Raw genomic sequence first — 16,697 nt, forward strand, 5'->3', positions numbered from 1 at the left:
CTGTTTATGGGACTTATGGATAGGAGAGGAGTTGTCAATAATAAGGAAGGACAGCAAAAGTGGAAAGAGAGTGGAACAATAACAACAACAAAAAAAAACAGTTTATGGTTTTGATCAGGTTTTACTCCTGGTAGGAAAAGTAGACCAGAATGTTGCTTTTGAAACCTTAGCAAAAACACATAGAACTTCTCAATTCAAGCTTGCCTCAATGGGAACAGGCTTGGTAAGCTTACTGAAGTCCCTTTGTTTGGCTCTTTCAGAAGCTTTGGCCACCACATTACAAGAATGATTTGCTCAAGGCACACACCCTTTTGGTACAGAGGCAGGGGTAAGGTAACTGAATCCGTCTGAAGAAAGGGCTCAGAGTAGGAGACCTTTGAGGATCAAGTCTAGGCATTACCTGTAAAGGTGCAGGCCAGAAGCCCCCACGAATCTCTTTTTTTAATTGAGATATAATTGACATATAAATTGTGTTAATTTCAGCTATATAATATTTGATATGAGTATATATTGCTAAATATTTTTGTTACTTTTAAGAAAATATATCGAGAAATAAAAACACTCTTCTTAATATTAACCAATGATCTTATTACTTAATTGAACACAAATGTTTGGAAATTTTAACTATGTCCCTAATTCAAAGAAAAACTCCTTATCTTAGAAATCCAGGACCCTTCACCCTTAAGTCCAAAATTATCTTTTTTGGCTCATATCCCACCATTTCTGCATTCAATTTTCTAGCCATGTTATTGTTGTCTTCTCTCTGCACATTTGCTCACACCATCAGAGATCCATCTGTCCTTCAAACTACAGCAAAGTGTTCCTTCCTACCACAAATCTTCTTGCCTTATTCCTCGCTTGGAAGTAAATTGTAGAGTATCATGTCTATTTCTCATTAACCTTATATGTTCTAAATTGTGTGGCTTTAGTATGTGTTTAAATATACAAAGATACGAAAGCAAATTGTTGATAAATTCATATTTCTAAGGTCATGTTCGCAGCCAATAAAAGAAAAAGAGATTGACTTGGTTAACCTATGTTTTTATTTTGACTTTCTTTATTGCTATAGCCTGATTTATTTTCAGTTATAAATAGTTTCAATAGATACTTGCATTCTGTTACCTAGTCTTGAGGCCTAACTTAGACTCTACTCAACACAATCGTCATTTGCTGTTTCTCAAATCCAGACATGATAAATCTGTAGTTGTGCCAATGTTTCAGAATTAAAATTTCACTACACTTATTATAATTTAAATAAAACCCACAAGGTAAAAGGTCCATGTTTCCTATTATCATGTTAAGAATCTCCCTTCCTCTAATGTAATCTCTCTATAATGTTAGGTTTAGTTGCATTATGGGAAAAATTCTGTAAAACCACATTCCTTGAGATTTTGTTTGCTTGGTTTGTGTCTGTTTTTGCTTTTAATATAAGGTCTACCAGAAAGTTCTGTCCATTTTTGGAATAAAACAAAATACAAATTTTTCTTACCGTCAATAAACTTTATTAAATAATATAATTGCCATTATTATTAATGATTTCTTGCCAGCATGAGGGCAATTTGTATATCCCATTTTTGAAAAATGTTTTATCTTTTGATGCAAAAAATTGAACCAGTGCTTGTTTGATATCTTCTTCATTTTTGAATTTTTTGCCCTTCAAAAAATTTTGTAAGGACAAAAACAAGTGATAGTCGGAGGGTGCTAAGTCCGGGGAATATGGTGGATGTGACAGACATGCTTCTGTAGCATTTCTTCCTTGTTGAAATTCATAAAAATTACAGTGGCATAAATGAACTTTATCAGTAGCCATGGGTACACTATCGCTTCACACATAAGACTAACGTGAATCAACTTTGTTTAGTTAATTTGCTACGTCAGTATGTATACATTAAGTGATAAAAATAGAGAGGCACACATGTGCCAAATAAACATGTGCTTATGTGTCGAAACTTGTCTACTTTCCGGTAGACCTTATATTTTAACAGGTTTCTGTCATGTGGCTCTGGAAATGAGCACACCGCTGAATGTGTGGTCATCCTCTTTATATCTGAAAACTTGAGTTCACTAAGTGCTCTTAGGCATCTGGTTATGTTTCTTATTGGAACACCTACCTGATTCACAACCAAAGAACATCTGCTTTTTAAAGTGTTTAGATAGTAGATAGTATATTTAAGTAGTAAATTTCATATGGCCCAAACTAGGATTGTTAAAATGCTTATGTTCTTGTTTTCAGGTAGAATACTATAAAAACTATTTTTAGTTAATCTTACATTTTCAGAATTGCACTCAGGGACATTCCGTTTTTCTTCCTTTGTTGTTACAACTTGAGAGTTCTCATTGCTGCCAGGAGTGCTTTGTTCAGGCTTCAGAAAGAAAGAGAGAACATAGAAAGAGAGAGACAGAGAGAGAGGAAATAGATTCAACAAATAAATTCATATGACATTGTGAAATACATTACAGTGGCTACATCACATGCAAAAAAAGTAACATGTAAATTTGTATACATGAGACTTTAAAATTTGTACTTTAAAAATTCTTACCTTTAATATTAAAGGAAATATTTTCTACTCAACTTTATATTAGTGATATCCAATGAGATTATATTAAGCATCTTACTTAACAAAAATAGAAATCTTCTATTTTCTCTTTAACTTCCAGTAGAGCTGAGAAATACTAAGTACACACCTTATATTTTTCAGTAAGAAAAAAAATGTTTTGTAACATCTCATTGTAATTTGCGCAGAGGACTATATTCATGCTAATGCTTTACTAACTGATTGTTTCTTTATACCTCTGGACACCCAAAATATGATTCTAAAAGTCATTTCTTGAGGAAAACTAAAATAAAAAATAATGTAAAATAAAAAAGCAGTTTTTCAGGTTCTGACGAGGGACCTGGTATACTAATATACCATAACTACTATATGTAAATATTCTTCAAGGCTGATATAAGATTATCTACTCAAATGAATGTTTTTTTGGCAGTACTAATTTGAATATATTGCTTTGCTCATTAATCTGTGAGGGTATTATTATAGCACTAAAACTAGTGAGTGCTATTTTTTTATTTTTTTAAACAAGAGAGGACACACAGGGAGAAAGATGAGAAGCATTGACTCGTAATTGTGACACCTTAGTTGTTCATGGATTGTTTTCTCATATGTTTCTTGCTTGGGGGATCCAGTCAAGTCAATTATACTTTGCTCAAGCTAGCAACTTTGGACTTCAAGCCAGTAATCGTGGGGTCATGTTTATAATTCTACGCTCAAGCCGATGACCCTGCACTCAAGCTGGTGAACCTGTGTTTGTTCACTGGATGAGCCCATGCTCAAGGCAGTGACCTTGGGTTTCAAACCTGGGCCCTCTTATCCACACTCTATCTACTGTGCCACACCTGGTCAGTGAGTGCTAACATGTTTAGATCTGAAACTTTGGTCTCAGGATAGACACAGGAGACAAGAAAAGAGGATTCTAATCATTGGAGTCTGGTCAGAGTACTCAAACCCATTCAGGTTTTCTCTGTGCTACACTCTACCAGGGGTCTCAAACTCGCGGCCCGTGGGCCGCATGCCCGCCCACCAATTTTGTGTGGCCCGCAGACTAATCAAACTTCGTGGATTAGTCTGCGGGCCAGTCTGCGGCCACACAAAATTGGTGGGCGGGCCGCGAGTTTGAGACCCCTGCAACAATATTGCTCTGTTTTTCCATAGCAGTTGTAGTCCTTAGCAGAGGGACATTCTTATAAAAATAATAATTTTATAAAAAAAATCCCAAATGTACTTAATGAAACTAATAGAATATTAAATATAAAAAATTAATAAAACATAATACATTAGAAAAACAATAAAAATTAAGCATGTTAGTTAATGAAAATAATTCCTATATCAAGTCACCCAGATATTAGGCTTTATATATAATAATAAATAAGTAAAACAAATAAAATTCCTCTTTTTTTATACTTAAAGAAGTTTGACTGAGTTATGCAAGATCCAGAAGTCACCCCATCTTACTCCCTCTTTCTCTCCTTAAGTGGTCTTTCTTAAGACCACTGTCTCTTGATCTCCCCTTTGTGCCTTCCTTAGGAATAAGAAAAATACTAAACAGGAAAATGAAAGTGTCTTCAAATAAGTCATTTCTCCGGGTTACATGGCATTAGTGAATATAAAGATGAGAAATGTGTTTTTGTTCATAAAACTTACATAATTTGATTATTATTTATATAAATAGTTCTAATATAAAGCAGATTAATGAAAGGGGACACAAGCAGAGCTGTATATATTTTGAAAGGACAGATGTCTAATCCATTTGGGGTAATAAGAAAAGGTGTGATAGAAAGGGTAATCTTTAAATGGGTCTCTAAATGATTAAGGCAAGAATGAGGGAAGGGCATTTCAGATGATGAAAAACACTATAAGAAAATAGGTAAATGTACAGTGGTTACGGGGGAGGAGGAAGAGAGGAAAGGGGAGGAAATGGAGGGGAAAGGGAGGGGCTTAAAGAGAAACAAATTATAGGTTGACAGAAGATGATTTGACTTTGGGTGATGGGTACACAGCATAATCTACTGCACAAAGGATGTGGAGATGTTCCCTCTAAATCTATGCACTCTGATTTACCAATGTCACCCTGTTAAATTTAATTGTCTAACTAAATTAATTAATAAAAAAAAGAAAATATATTTAGGAAGAAGAGTAAGATGTTGTCCTGTTAGTTTAGAAGACAGCAGTAGTATGATTATGATAAAAATGTTACAGGGTAGAGGGAAACCACAAAATTGAGCTACAAAGTTTGTACTTCATTTAGTAGCCAAAGGAAGTCCACTGGATAATTGAAGCAGGAATATGAAATGGCCAATGTCTCTGTTATTATGATTCAGCATCAGTGGAAGAGAAGAGAAAAAGGCAGGGGAAACTAATAAAGGAGCAATAAAAAATGACCAAGTAACTGATAATAAAGGAGAAACTGAAGTATTGATTTGGGCAGTCCAAAAGAGATTGGGCAGTGACCACATATTGACAGCAAAGCTTAGAACTTACAAACTGAAAACCTCTACAAAAATAGAGAAACCTGGCCTGAGCACGTGGTATTGTATAGATGGAGCATTGGCCTGGGATGCTGAGAGCCAAGTTTGAAAGCTAGAGGTTGCCAACTAAAGCGTGGGCTCACCAGCTTGAGTGTGGGGTTGTTGGCCTGAGCGTGAGATCAAAGACATGACCCTATGGTCCCTGGCTTAAGCCCAAATGCCGCTGGCTTGAAACCCAAGGTTGCTTGTTGGCTTGAGTCCAAGGTCGCTGACTTAAGCAAGGGGTTACTTGCTCTGCTGGAGTCTCCCCAAGTCTCCATCAAGGCATATATGAGAGAGCAATCAATGTAAACTAAAATGCCACAATAAAGAATTGATGCTTCTCATCTCTCTCCCTTCCTGTCTATCTATCCCTGTCTGTCCTGCATGCTCTCTCTCTCTCTTTCTCTCTCTTGTGCGGGCATGTGCTCGCTAAAAATAAATAAATAAATTATAATAATAAAAAAATAAAAGAATAAAAGAAAAAAATCTAGAAAGAAGGTAGATTTTTAGCAAGAAGATGACTTGTATATTGTTAGTAGAGAGTTTAAAACACTTGGGACTATTAAATAGATAGTTTTTAACATTATTGGATAACAATGTTAAAAAATATCGACAAGAATCAAAACAACCATTTAATCTAGCTAAAATCTACAGTACATCCACCACTTGTATTCCCATTACCTGCAAGTCACACATAGTTTGAGAAAATTAGTTAAAAAGAATAGAGGGGGAAAAAATAAACAATGACAGTGAGGAAAAGTCACCCCTGTTATTCACACTAAAAACCACAACTGCAAAAACATAAAGAATGGAGTAAATGCTTTAAAAGACTAAAATAATTTTTAGTATACTTTGTTTCTGTTAAACAATTTGAATGACTGAATAAGTAGTCCCAACACACCTTTTTAAAGTTAATTGAATGTATAACATCACTAAAGAAAATCAAAGTATAAAATATCTATTATTCTAGCAATAACTGTCTTCTTTCTCAATGTTATTGTCTAGTCCTTGTCCATATTGACATACATTAATATTTTATATAGTCACAAATTATAGTGTTCATGTCATTTTTTTATTTTGTTTTTATACATATGACAAATATTTTTTATTTAAGAATAAATCTCAAGATAAAGGTAACCTTTACAGGTCTAAACAATATGTCATAGAATAAGTTTGCAAAAAATGTATATTAGACTTAAAATTTTTGATGGCTTTGAATTTTAGCTTATATACACTATCTTGTGAAAAAAGATATTTGCAGTAGTAGCCTGCCTAATAATTCATATTATATAATCATTGGTTTAAATATCTGACTCTTGGCCCAGACTGGTTGCCTCAGTAGAAGCATGTTGGCCCGGCATATGAATATCCTAGGTTTGATTCTCAGTCAAGGCACCCAGCAGAAGCTACCATTTGTTTCTTCACCTCACCTCCATCTCTCTCTCTTTCCCCCTTATCTTCCCATAGCCATGACTCAATTGGTTCAAGGGCATCGGCCTTGGGCACTGAGGATGGTTTCATGGAGCTGCTGCCTCAGCTGCTAAAAATATGTCAGTTGCGAGCACGGCTCCCGATGGGCAGAGCATCACCCCCGAGGGGCATTGCCGGTGGATCTGTGTTGGATGCATGTGGGATTCTGTTTATCTCCCCTCCTCTCACTTGGAAAAAGAAGAAAATAACTAAAATAAATAAATAAATCTGACTCTTCACATAGGCTGAGAGTGCCTGAAGTAAAGGTACCATGCCGTATTCATTCTTTACATATTCATTCTTTGAAGACAGTACATATTTGAATAAGTTTTGTTCACTTCTTTTTACATTTTAATCATGTATTTAAGATATGTTTCTTAGGCTAAAAAGCATAAGAATGAAAGGTCAGTACTGAAAGAAAAGGAATGGATATATTTATGGAACAGAAATCTTTCCAAAATATGGCCACACGAATGAGTCCCCCCAATATGAGTCAGATAAAGATAGTTCTTGATCTCAGAGAGCTCCAATTTTTTCCTCAATCAGTAGCCAACATTTCTTCTACCTTCCTAATAGTCCCTGACTTAATTCTGAAGGGCTAACTCTCTCATTGTCTGTTATATTCCAAGTATTTTTTTTACATATCAAATTTTCTGACTTATCCAAAATATTGGCACATGGCTCCAGTTAGGTCATTGAAACTTTCATTCTTGAAATCTATTATTGACTAGATTCAGAAGAGGCTACAAGTAGTTTGGTACATTAATTTCAGTATGGCTCCCTGTGCATATTGTTTCTGAAATAAGTTTCTTCTTATGGTTCTTGCTTCCCAGTCTTCTGAAGCCTTTATTTTTTTCCATTCCCAGCCTTATTTCTTCTGTCTTCTCCTGGACACTATGAGCTCCTTATACTGTAACAATAAAGCCTCGTCATTTAAAATACTAAGGGCCAGTGTTGGTTGCATGTATCGCATAAACTTGGACAAAGCAGGAAGTCAAATCAATAAACTAAAACAGACAGCACAACATAAAGGCAAAGACAGAAGTTTGCTATGAAAACCAACAGGAGGGAAACCTAATTCAGTTGGGAAGCTCTAAAGAATAATTCCAGCTTCACTAACAATTACATTTTAGGGTAGTCATTCAACATCTTCCTAAACATATAAATATGTAACATATTGATAAATTTTAATGTTTATTACAGTTTCTAGTGCAAATATTGAGCATTTATGAAAATGCTCCCAGATTTTGATGACGAGGATGAGGCAACAAATATGTCCATAATAAAAGGGTTTTTTTTTTTTATCTATCTATCTATCTATCTATCTATCTATCTATCTATCTATCTATCATCTACCTATCTATCTACCTATCTATGCATCCATCCATCCATTCATCCATCCATTTTTTAGGGCTTTTGCTACTTTAGACAGAAGTTAAAAGGGGTTTTATTAACTACTAAAATCACAAACAATGGGAAGATTGAATGACAGTGCAAATTTCTTTCTCCATGAGATGAGGACAAGGATAGCCTTGTCCTCATCTATTAAATTAATTGAGTGCCTGATTACAAACTTCAGTAGAAATACTGACGTTATCTCAATTTTTCTTCTGGAAGTTTTTTAATATATTAATTACATTTAATAACAGAAAAAATATGTATCACTTCACCAGTTTGAACAATAAAGCATGAAAAATAAAATTACTTTAAAAATGAATAAAAAGTATACCTTAGCCAGGTGGCTCAGTGGATAAAACATTGTCCCTACACACCCAGGCCATGGGTTCGATCCACAGACCAGACAGGGCACATATAAGAATCAGTCAATGAGAGTACAACTACATGGAATAACTAAGTGGAACAAGTTGAGGCTTCCTTCTCTCTCTCTTTCTCTTCTCCTCTTTTTCTCTCTCTTTCAAATCAATAAAAATTTTTTAATATAGCATTTAATTAAAGAACTGTTTGCATTTAACATAATACATGCAATCTTTAACACAGTCCTTTACTATCAGTGAGATGGCTCCTTATTGTGTCTGATAAATTAACCCAGAATGGGAATTGGCTTTGGGAAAATATAACATACTTTGGAGCTGAAAAAATGTGGATTCAATTCTGGGTTTGCATGTAAGTAAATTAGGGCCTTAGACAATTTATATAATTTTGCAAGACCTCTGTTTTCTGCTGCTTTGTTAAAGGTAGATCAAGAACACCTAAGCTGCAGTATGATTTTTATATGTGTGGGTGCGTGTCATTTTTTGTTTTGTTTTAAATGTATATTTTTAGAGCAGTTTTTGGTTCACAACAAAATTAAAAGGAAAGTACAGAGATTTCACACATAGCTACATCTCCCACACATACATCGCCTCCCCCATTATTACCACGCTCACCAGAGTGGTGCAAATATTATCAAGGATGAAACTATTACTAACACATCATAATCACATAAAGTCCACAGTTTACATTAGGGCTCACTGTTGGCGGTGTATGTTCTATGGGTTTGGACAAATGTATTATAACATATATCTATCATTTTATTATCATACAGAATATTTTCACTGACCTAAAATTCTCTGTGCTCTGCCTATTCAATCTTTCCTTCATCACCCCTGACAGTCACTAACCTTTTAATATTCTCCATAGCTTTTCCTTCTCCAGAATATCTTATAATTGTAATCACACAGTGTGGAGCCTTTCAGATTGGCTTCTTTCACTTGGTAATATCCATTTAAGGTTGCTCCATGTCTCTGCCTGGCTTAATAGCTCATTTTTTTCTAGTTTTGATTAGTATTAAATTGTCTGGATTTACTACAGACCAGGACCAGGTGGATTCATTGGTGAATTATTATAAACATGTAAAGAAGAATTATTACCAACACTTCTCAAACTCTCCTGAAAAACAGAAGTGGAGGGAACACTCCCAAATAATTTATTTCACAAAGCAAGTATTACCTTGATACCAAAACCAACAAAACCACCACCAGAAAAATAAAATATAGACCAATATCCTTGCAAAAATAGACACAACAATTCTCAACAAAATTTTAGCAAACTGAATTCAACATTAAAAGAATTATACACCATTATTGATTGGGATTTATTCCAAAGAGGAAAGCCTGGGTCAACATTTGTTAATTTATAAATAGGACATTCATCATTAACAAAAAGAAAGACTAAAATTATATGATCATCTCAATAGATATGGAAAAAGCATTTGAGTAAATTTAACATCCATTTATCACAAGAACTCAGCAAAACAGGTACTTCTGTACAGCAAACCAAACTATCAACAAAATAAAAAAACAACCTACCAAATGGAAGAAAATATTTGCAAATCATGTATCTGATAAATGTTATTATCCAAAATATTCTAAAAACTTATACAACCCAATGGCAAATACCCCCAAATAATTTGATTTCAAAAATTTTCCAAAGAAGACATACATACTTGTCAGAATAACTATTACCAAAAAACAAAATATCTAGCATTCGTGAGGATGTGGAGAAAAGAGAATCCTCATGCACGGTTAGTAAGGATATAAATTGTTCCAGCCACTATAGAAAACAGTATGGAGGTTTCTTAAAAAGAATTCAAAGTTGAGCTACCATAGGCTAGAGGCAGAAGGAGATTTCACGCGGACATGGAAGAGGAGACAGTATGAAGATGGAGACAGTCAGGAGTGATGCGGCCACAGCCGAGGCATGTTCACACAGCTAGCCGAGGCTGGGAAAGGCATGGAACTGAATCTGCCTGACAGTCTCCTTGGGGAGGACGATCCTCCACATTCACACTTCTAGCCTCGAGAGAGATGAAATAATGAATTTCTGTTATTTTAAGCCAGCATGTTTTTAGTAATTTGTTAGAGTAACCATTTGAAACTAATGAAGTATTCCTTCAGTAATTTAGAAATGTATTGGAGACAAATTTTCCCAGCATATGAATTCGTTCTGTGCTTCTAATCATGGCAAAATAATTTAATATTCTCTAAATAGAATAATTAAGGCTTTCTCTTATTTCTTCTGATGAAAAATCCCCCAAACTAAACCTTTAAAATCTACTAAGAATCCATCTTAAATATGAGAACCCTTATACAAAAAAAACTATTTTGTAAATGAATAAAACTGGAATCCTTAGTATACTTTTCATATCAGGAATTTCAGAATAAATGACATATCTTAGTCATTTTCATGTTCGGTTGGAGAAATATAACATGCATGTTACATATGTGCTTTTTCTCTAAGTTAATGTTTTTATGCAGTCTTTGCATATCTTTAACAGCTAACATGAGGAGATGGGAACAGGTGATGTAGAAATTCATGTTCTTCGTGCTGGAAATATCCAGAAGAATATTAAGAGAGGGTGAAGGTGAGTTGAGAGGGAGGAATTTTGTCAAAGCCTACACATGCAGCGGAATCTAAACCATGGGTCAAATTTCTTTTGTAATGAGGGCCATAAATAGCTGAGTGAAGGGATAGAAATTGTTATTTTGTTTAGCTAACTTAATTTAGTTCCCAAAGGTCCTGGCAAGAAAATGAGATCATGAATGTTTTAAAGACAAAGACAATGTCTTTTTCATCTCTCTAACTCCTCACAACTAGCATTAGTCCAGTTTGTTAAAACATGCTTTTAGTTTACCAAAGCTTTTTTGTGGCCAAGTAATTACTTTAAGAATAAATAAATAAATAAATAAATAATAACATAAAATGATGCTCTATTTGAAGGATACAAATGTCCATATGTGTTTATTAAGTTAAATTTGTCAAATATATTATTTGATTTCCTACATCATCATTCCTGTTGGTCTACTCAAAATCTGATGTTTTTATATATTTATAGGTTGTTGACATTTACATTCCTACAGAAAAGTGGTAGAACTATTATCCACCTATAATCTTCCCAGAATCATTTGTCCTTCAACTTTAATTCATGTATATAAATAAAATAAGACAAAGAGGGTGAATCATTAAAGTGTTTGTGGTGATGACTAAAAACTGGTTTTTTTAGGACGATGGCTCAGAGTATTTTTTTTTTAAATGTTAAAAAGACATTGCTTTTTTTTCAATTTTACCTCCCTCTAGATCATCAGGGTAAGATAATATGCTACTATCAAAAAGAAATATTGTTAGTTAATATACAACTTCCATATCTGAGTTAATATTCTTTATGTTCTGTGTTCCTAATTCTAATAAGTCTCTTTGTTTTGCCTCAGCTGCAAACAAGTGCACCATTTGCCCTTTGTTACCTCTATATTTGCACTCTGCTGGTGTTTCCAGAATAACAGCTTTAACTTGAAAGCCCAAAGGTTCCTGGCATTTTGATTTTCTCCAGTTCTTTGGTCTCAGACTGCATGCCAAAGTTAGATGGTTGCTAAGAGGGAAAACAAACCTTCCTGGGGGATTCTATATAATAGAGTTATTTTTAAACGAGGTAACAAATTATACCCTAGAAACTAAATAGCTGACTACCTTCTTAACAAAAACAAATCTAGGATTTTGCCCAGCTCTCCCTTTGGAGTAATTTGAATGGAGATTGTGATAAATAGTAAAAATAAGTACTCTTCCAATTATAAAAATATATATTTTTAATAGGGCCTATCCCTTGCAGCAACCTCGGAGAATTCAGTTTTCTAAACAAGTCGCATACTATCCTCTCTCTGCGCTTTTTGTTCAATTTGTTCTTTCTCTGCCAATTTGCTTTCTTCCTTGACTCAATAATAATGGGTCCTACTGGGGCCATTGGATCCAACTCAATCACACCTTCCTTCAGAAATACTTCAGGAAGATTAGGCAGGTTTAAATAGTATCTCTGTGATTCTAAAGAAGTGTAAAAAGATGCAACAACATTTAATAACATGTCCATGAGAGGTGGTACTAAAGTTATATGCCAGTTTTATGATATCTTTTCATGACAGAAGTGGTAAAATATAAAGAATAAAATAGATGTCCTCAATATTAGTAGGTAATACATTTTAAGTACATATTTTGGAAAAACAACATTTCTCTATCCTGTGATATTGATAGGCACATGGTCTTTAATCTTGGTCTCTCTTCTAGTTATATATTCTAGACTATCTTGTATGAGCTATACCCAGAGATACTAAACAGATTATTCAAAATTATATTTTGCATAAAAGCAAAAACTGAATTAATGCAGATGTTTACCAATAGAAGAATGAAGAAATAAATTGTAGCATTATTTTATACTTCAAGTAAGCATGTAATGAGAATTAATTGAACTACAACTACAAGCTACAGACATGGATACAGTTTCAAAATAAATATTCAGTGATAAAAGTTAATTGCAGAAAGTTAGTGAAGGATAATATTATTTTCATAATATTTAAAAACAATCAAAATTTGCTATACTGCATAAAGAGGAATGTGTATGGGTAAATACATGCATCCACACACAAACAGTTTTGGAGGAATAATAAACAGAAAATTTAGGATCGGAATTGTACAAAAATGTAAAGCGAACATCAGTAATATCAATAATGTTTTAATCATGTTTTATGGTGGTCTTTTGTATTTGTTGTACTATGTACAGAACTTAAATAATAACATAAAATAATTAATATGTCAGTTACAATATATATCTATTGGCATAGAAAATTTTCACACTTTGTTAATTGAAAATGGTTCACAAAGGCCTTGGCTGGTTGGCTCATTGGTGGAGTGTCAGCCCAGCATGTGGATAACCTGGGTTTGATTCCTGGTCAGGGCATACAAGAGAAGCAACCATCTGCTTTTCCACTTCTCCTCTACCTCTTCCCTCTTCTCTCTTTCTCTCTCTCTCTCTTTTCCTCTACCACAGCCGTGGCTCAATTGGTTTCAGGTATATCAGCCCCAGGTGCTGAGGATGGCTCCATGTAGCCTCAGCCTCAGGAGCTAAAAATAGTTTGGTCGCCAGCATGACCCCCGATGGGAGTAGCCAGGTGAATCTATTGGGGCACATGTGGGAATCTGTCTATCTGTCTCCCCTTCTCTCATTTGGAGAAGAAGAAGAAGGAGAAGGACAAGGACAAGGACAAGGACAAGGAGAAGAAGAAAAGGGTTCACAAAACAATATGTACATGAATTAACATTCTGTTCTGTGAAAACTTATAAAAGGATATGTGCAAAGTTTGTAACAGAAAATATGTGAGAATTGCTTTTTCTTACTCAGGGAGAGTATGTGAATGTTTTATGCTGTTGTTTAAGTTTTGCTGCTCTCTGTTTATTTTTATTTTTTAAAATAGCATAGACTGATTCTAAAACAAGATGTTAGAGCAAGATTAATTCTAGTGAAAAGAATTGTAAGGAATTGAAACTAGAAACTGCACTCGAGGACAAAGAAAATTAGATATTGACAAGTAAAATAGAGGAATTTCAGAAGAAGATTCAGATTTCAGAAAATATAAAATGGAGGGAGCTCTAGACCAGAATGAGGTTTGTGGGAATTTTATGTCCACAAACATGCTCCAAAGAGGAAATTCCATACTAGAAAAGTGTGCTCTATTGACTCAGTTGATGCTTTGACTTCCACATTCAGGAGTTTAGAGTTTATTCAGTAACTGTTGACTAGTATTTATATGGTATCTAAAGAGTAGTTTTTAACATCCTGATAGTTTTAGACATAATTATGCATAGAATCAGTGCTTATAACTTGTCATTGCCACACAATTCAGATAAAGTGTCATATAAACACACATACACATACACACATATATAAATTATAGGTCTGAAATTGAGAAAAAGGGTTTCGTGGGTATTTCTAAACTTTATTTCTAAATACCATAAAGTTAGTAATAAATTATGAAGCAAAAGTGATATAGTTAATGGCATATATTATTTAAAATAATTATTCTAAATTAATCATTGGAGATACAATATAGTTTTCAAGGTGTTTCCAATATGAATATTGCTGCACTAAACTGAATTAACTACTTTATTAGTAATAAATGTTTCTTAATATTAAAAAGCTACATAAATTCTTTTTTTAAATCATTTAACAATAACTAATTTTCTGGCACTGATAATTGTCTAGGAGTAATCAGGAAATACATTGGTTATGTCTTGTGGTATTACTGACCATTTTAAGATCCTAGAATGATTCGAGAACTTGATTGATATTACCTGTACTGTTGTGTGTGTTCAATATGCATATATAAAACTCTTTGTAAATGTACTGAAGAGTGCTTGGATACTCTTGATTTGGAACAATGAAGTTAATTTAGATGGGAGTACAGTATTATACTGTTTTACAAAGTTGAAAAAACTAAAATAATTTTAAAAAAGTTCCTGTTGGTGTTATCTGCTTCTTTTTTTACTTGAGGAGACTAGGGAGTAGCAGGAAAATAAAAGCTCCTATTGTTTATAAAGCCCCTGCTATGCACTTCAAGATAAGTTAATGTTTGCATTGTATCCCATTAACCAATACTACCTTTTAAAAATAAGAAAAAAACTATAATTCAGGGTTTAAAAATCTTGTCCAAAATCAAGAATCAAGCAACTGGTAGAGCTCCTTGATCATAGTGAATCTTAATATTGAACCATGAACCACTGTAAAATTTACTAAGAAAATGTTGACATTTTAAGTCAGAAACTTGTTATTTTTTTACCTACATTGTATATATGTCACTTTAAAAATAAGCATCCTTGAAGTATATGAGAAAGAACAGTATTAACAATGTAAAAACTTATCTACAAAGATTAGTCTGTAATTACCAACACTAAATAATCAATTCCTGTATATAATCAAAACTTTTCTGTTAAGAATTTAAATTTATTTCTATTCATCTCATTTTGATAGAAATAAAAAGAAGTTAAAAGCTACTGTACAGTATTTTCTTCAGATAACTTTCAAATTCAATTTTTAAATTTCTAATAAACTTTAAAATGAGGCTTATGAACCTGATGTGCATTGATATAAAATCACAGGTATTATTTTCTGTGGAGAGAGTCCATGTTTTTTTAAAATTATTAAAGCATCTGCAAAATGCCAAATAATTAAAGACAACTTATTTAAAACTCATCTCTTAGTTTTGCCACAGCCCTAGTGCCTTGCAACACTCTCTCTTTTAATATAGTAATAAGTATATTATTCATCTGTTCATTTATTCAAAAACTACTTCTTGGGTTACTATGATGTGACCAGACTGTGGCAGACTACTAAACAGATTTGGGTCTTGGGCTCCTGAAACCCAGTCTGATGGAATAACTGCATGTCAAACAAGTAATTTTATAAGCTATTAATTAAATACAATTTGGATAATTACTCTGAAAGAAGACTTAAATTTCTTGGAGAGCACAGCACACAATAGGGTGATCAGACACATCTGGAGAGTCAGATAAGCTTCTCTGAAGAAGGTACTGAAAATGAGACCTAAGGATGAGCTGTGGATCATCAGGTGAGGAGCCCTGCAGATGAGGAAGCTGACTAGGCAGGGACATGTGGGGGGGGGGATCTAAGGAAGGAGGGGAGGAACCTTACTAAGTTTAAGGAACCAAAGGAAAGCAATATGCTTGGTGGAAAATGAGAAATGGTAAAAAAAAAATCCAATTGTTGTGGAAGACATGGATGTCCTGTTAATGTCTCCTAATTCTTTCCCTCAACTTTGACTTTTAGCTCTACCCCAAGAATCACCCATATTATATAGATCATCTTTCATCACCATCTCTAGCCTTCACAGATTTCCTATATTCCCCTATATTGAATTCCACAAAATGCTGACAGGTGAAAATAATAAAGGGCAATGCTGAAATGAATTGTGTTGTTTTTCTTCTGTTGGTTGCCTTCTATGTTCAGGTTAACATGAAATTTCTTGGGTTTGGGCACAGAAGTTCCTTTAAAACTGCTCTTCGACTTCTTTCTATAGCTTTCAGTTACCTTATTCATCATCTCATGACCAGAACTCCAAAGATTCACCATTCACTGTACCAACACTCTCCCATGTCCACAGGAGTGATGCAGGTACATATGCATAGACACACCCTTGGCACATGTATCAATACATGGGTTATAGTCCTGCATTATCAGACTCTGTTCTGTCCATGCTTATATCTTTTATTTTCTCCCAAATCCTTTCCTGATAAATTCCCAGTTATTCTTGAAAATACAGTTTGAATATAATCTGTACTAATGAGTCTACCTAAACTTTCCATGAAACATCAAAATTTTCTTCAC

The 16,697-nt window shown here is 34.0% G+C and overlaps 1 protein-coding gene across 2 annotated transcripts in view; it reads right to left on the bottom strand.

The window, feature by feature from the left end:
- LUZP2 (leucine zipper protein 2) overlaps positions 1-16,697 on the bottom strand; it is a 470,561-nt gene that overhangs the window by 12,513 nt on the left and 441,351 nt on the right. For both annotated transcript variants that reach the window (XM_066364200.1, XM_066364208.1), the window contains exon 10: positions 2,271-2,363. In XM_066364200.1, coding sequence (XP_066220297.1) covers positions 2,271-2,363 — 93 coding nt within the window. The remainder of the gene's footprint in view (positions 1-2,270; positions 2,364-16,697) is intronic.

Source organism: Saccopteryx leptura, chromosome 1 (assembly GCF_036850995.1).
Source record: "Saccopteryx leptura isolate mSacLep1 chromosome 1, mSacLep1_pri_phased_curated, whole genome shotgun sequence".
Lineage (NCBI taxonomy): Eukaryota > Metazoa > Chordata > Mammalia > Chiroptera > Emballonuridae > Saccopteryx > Saccopteryx leptura.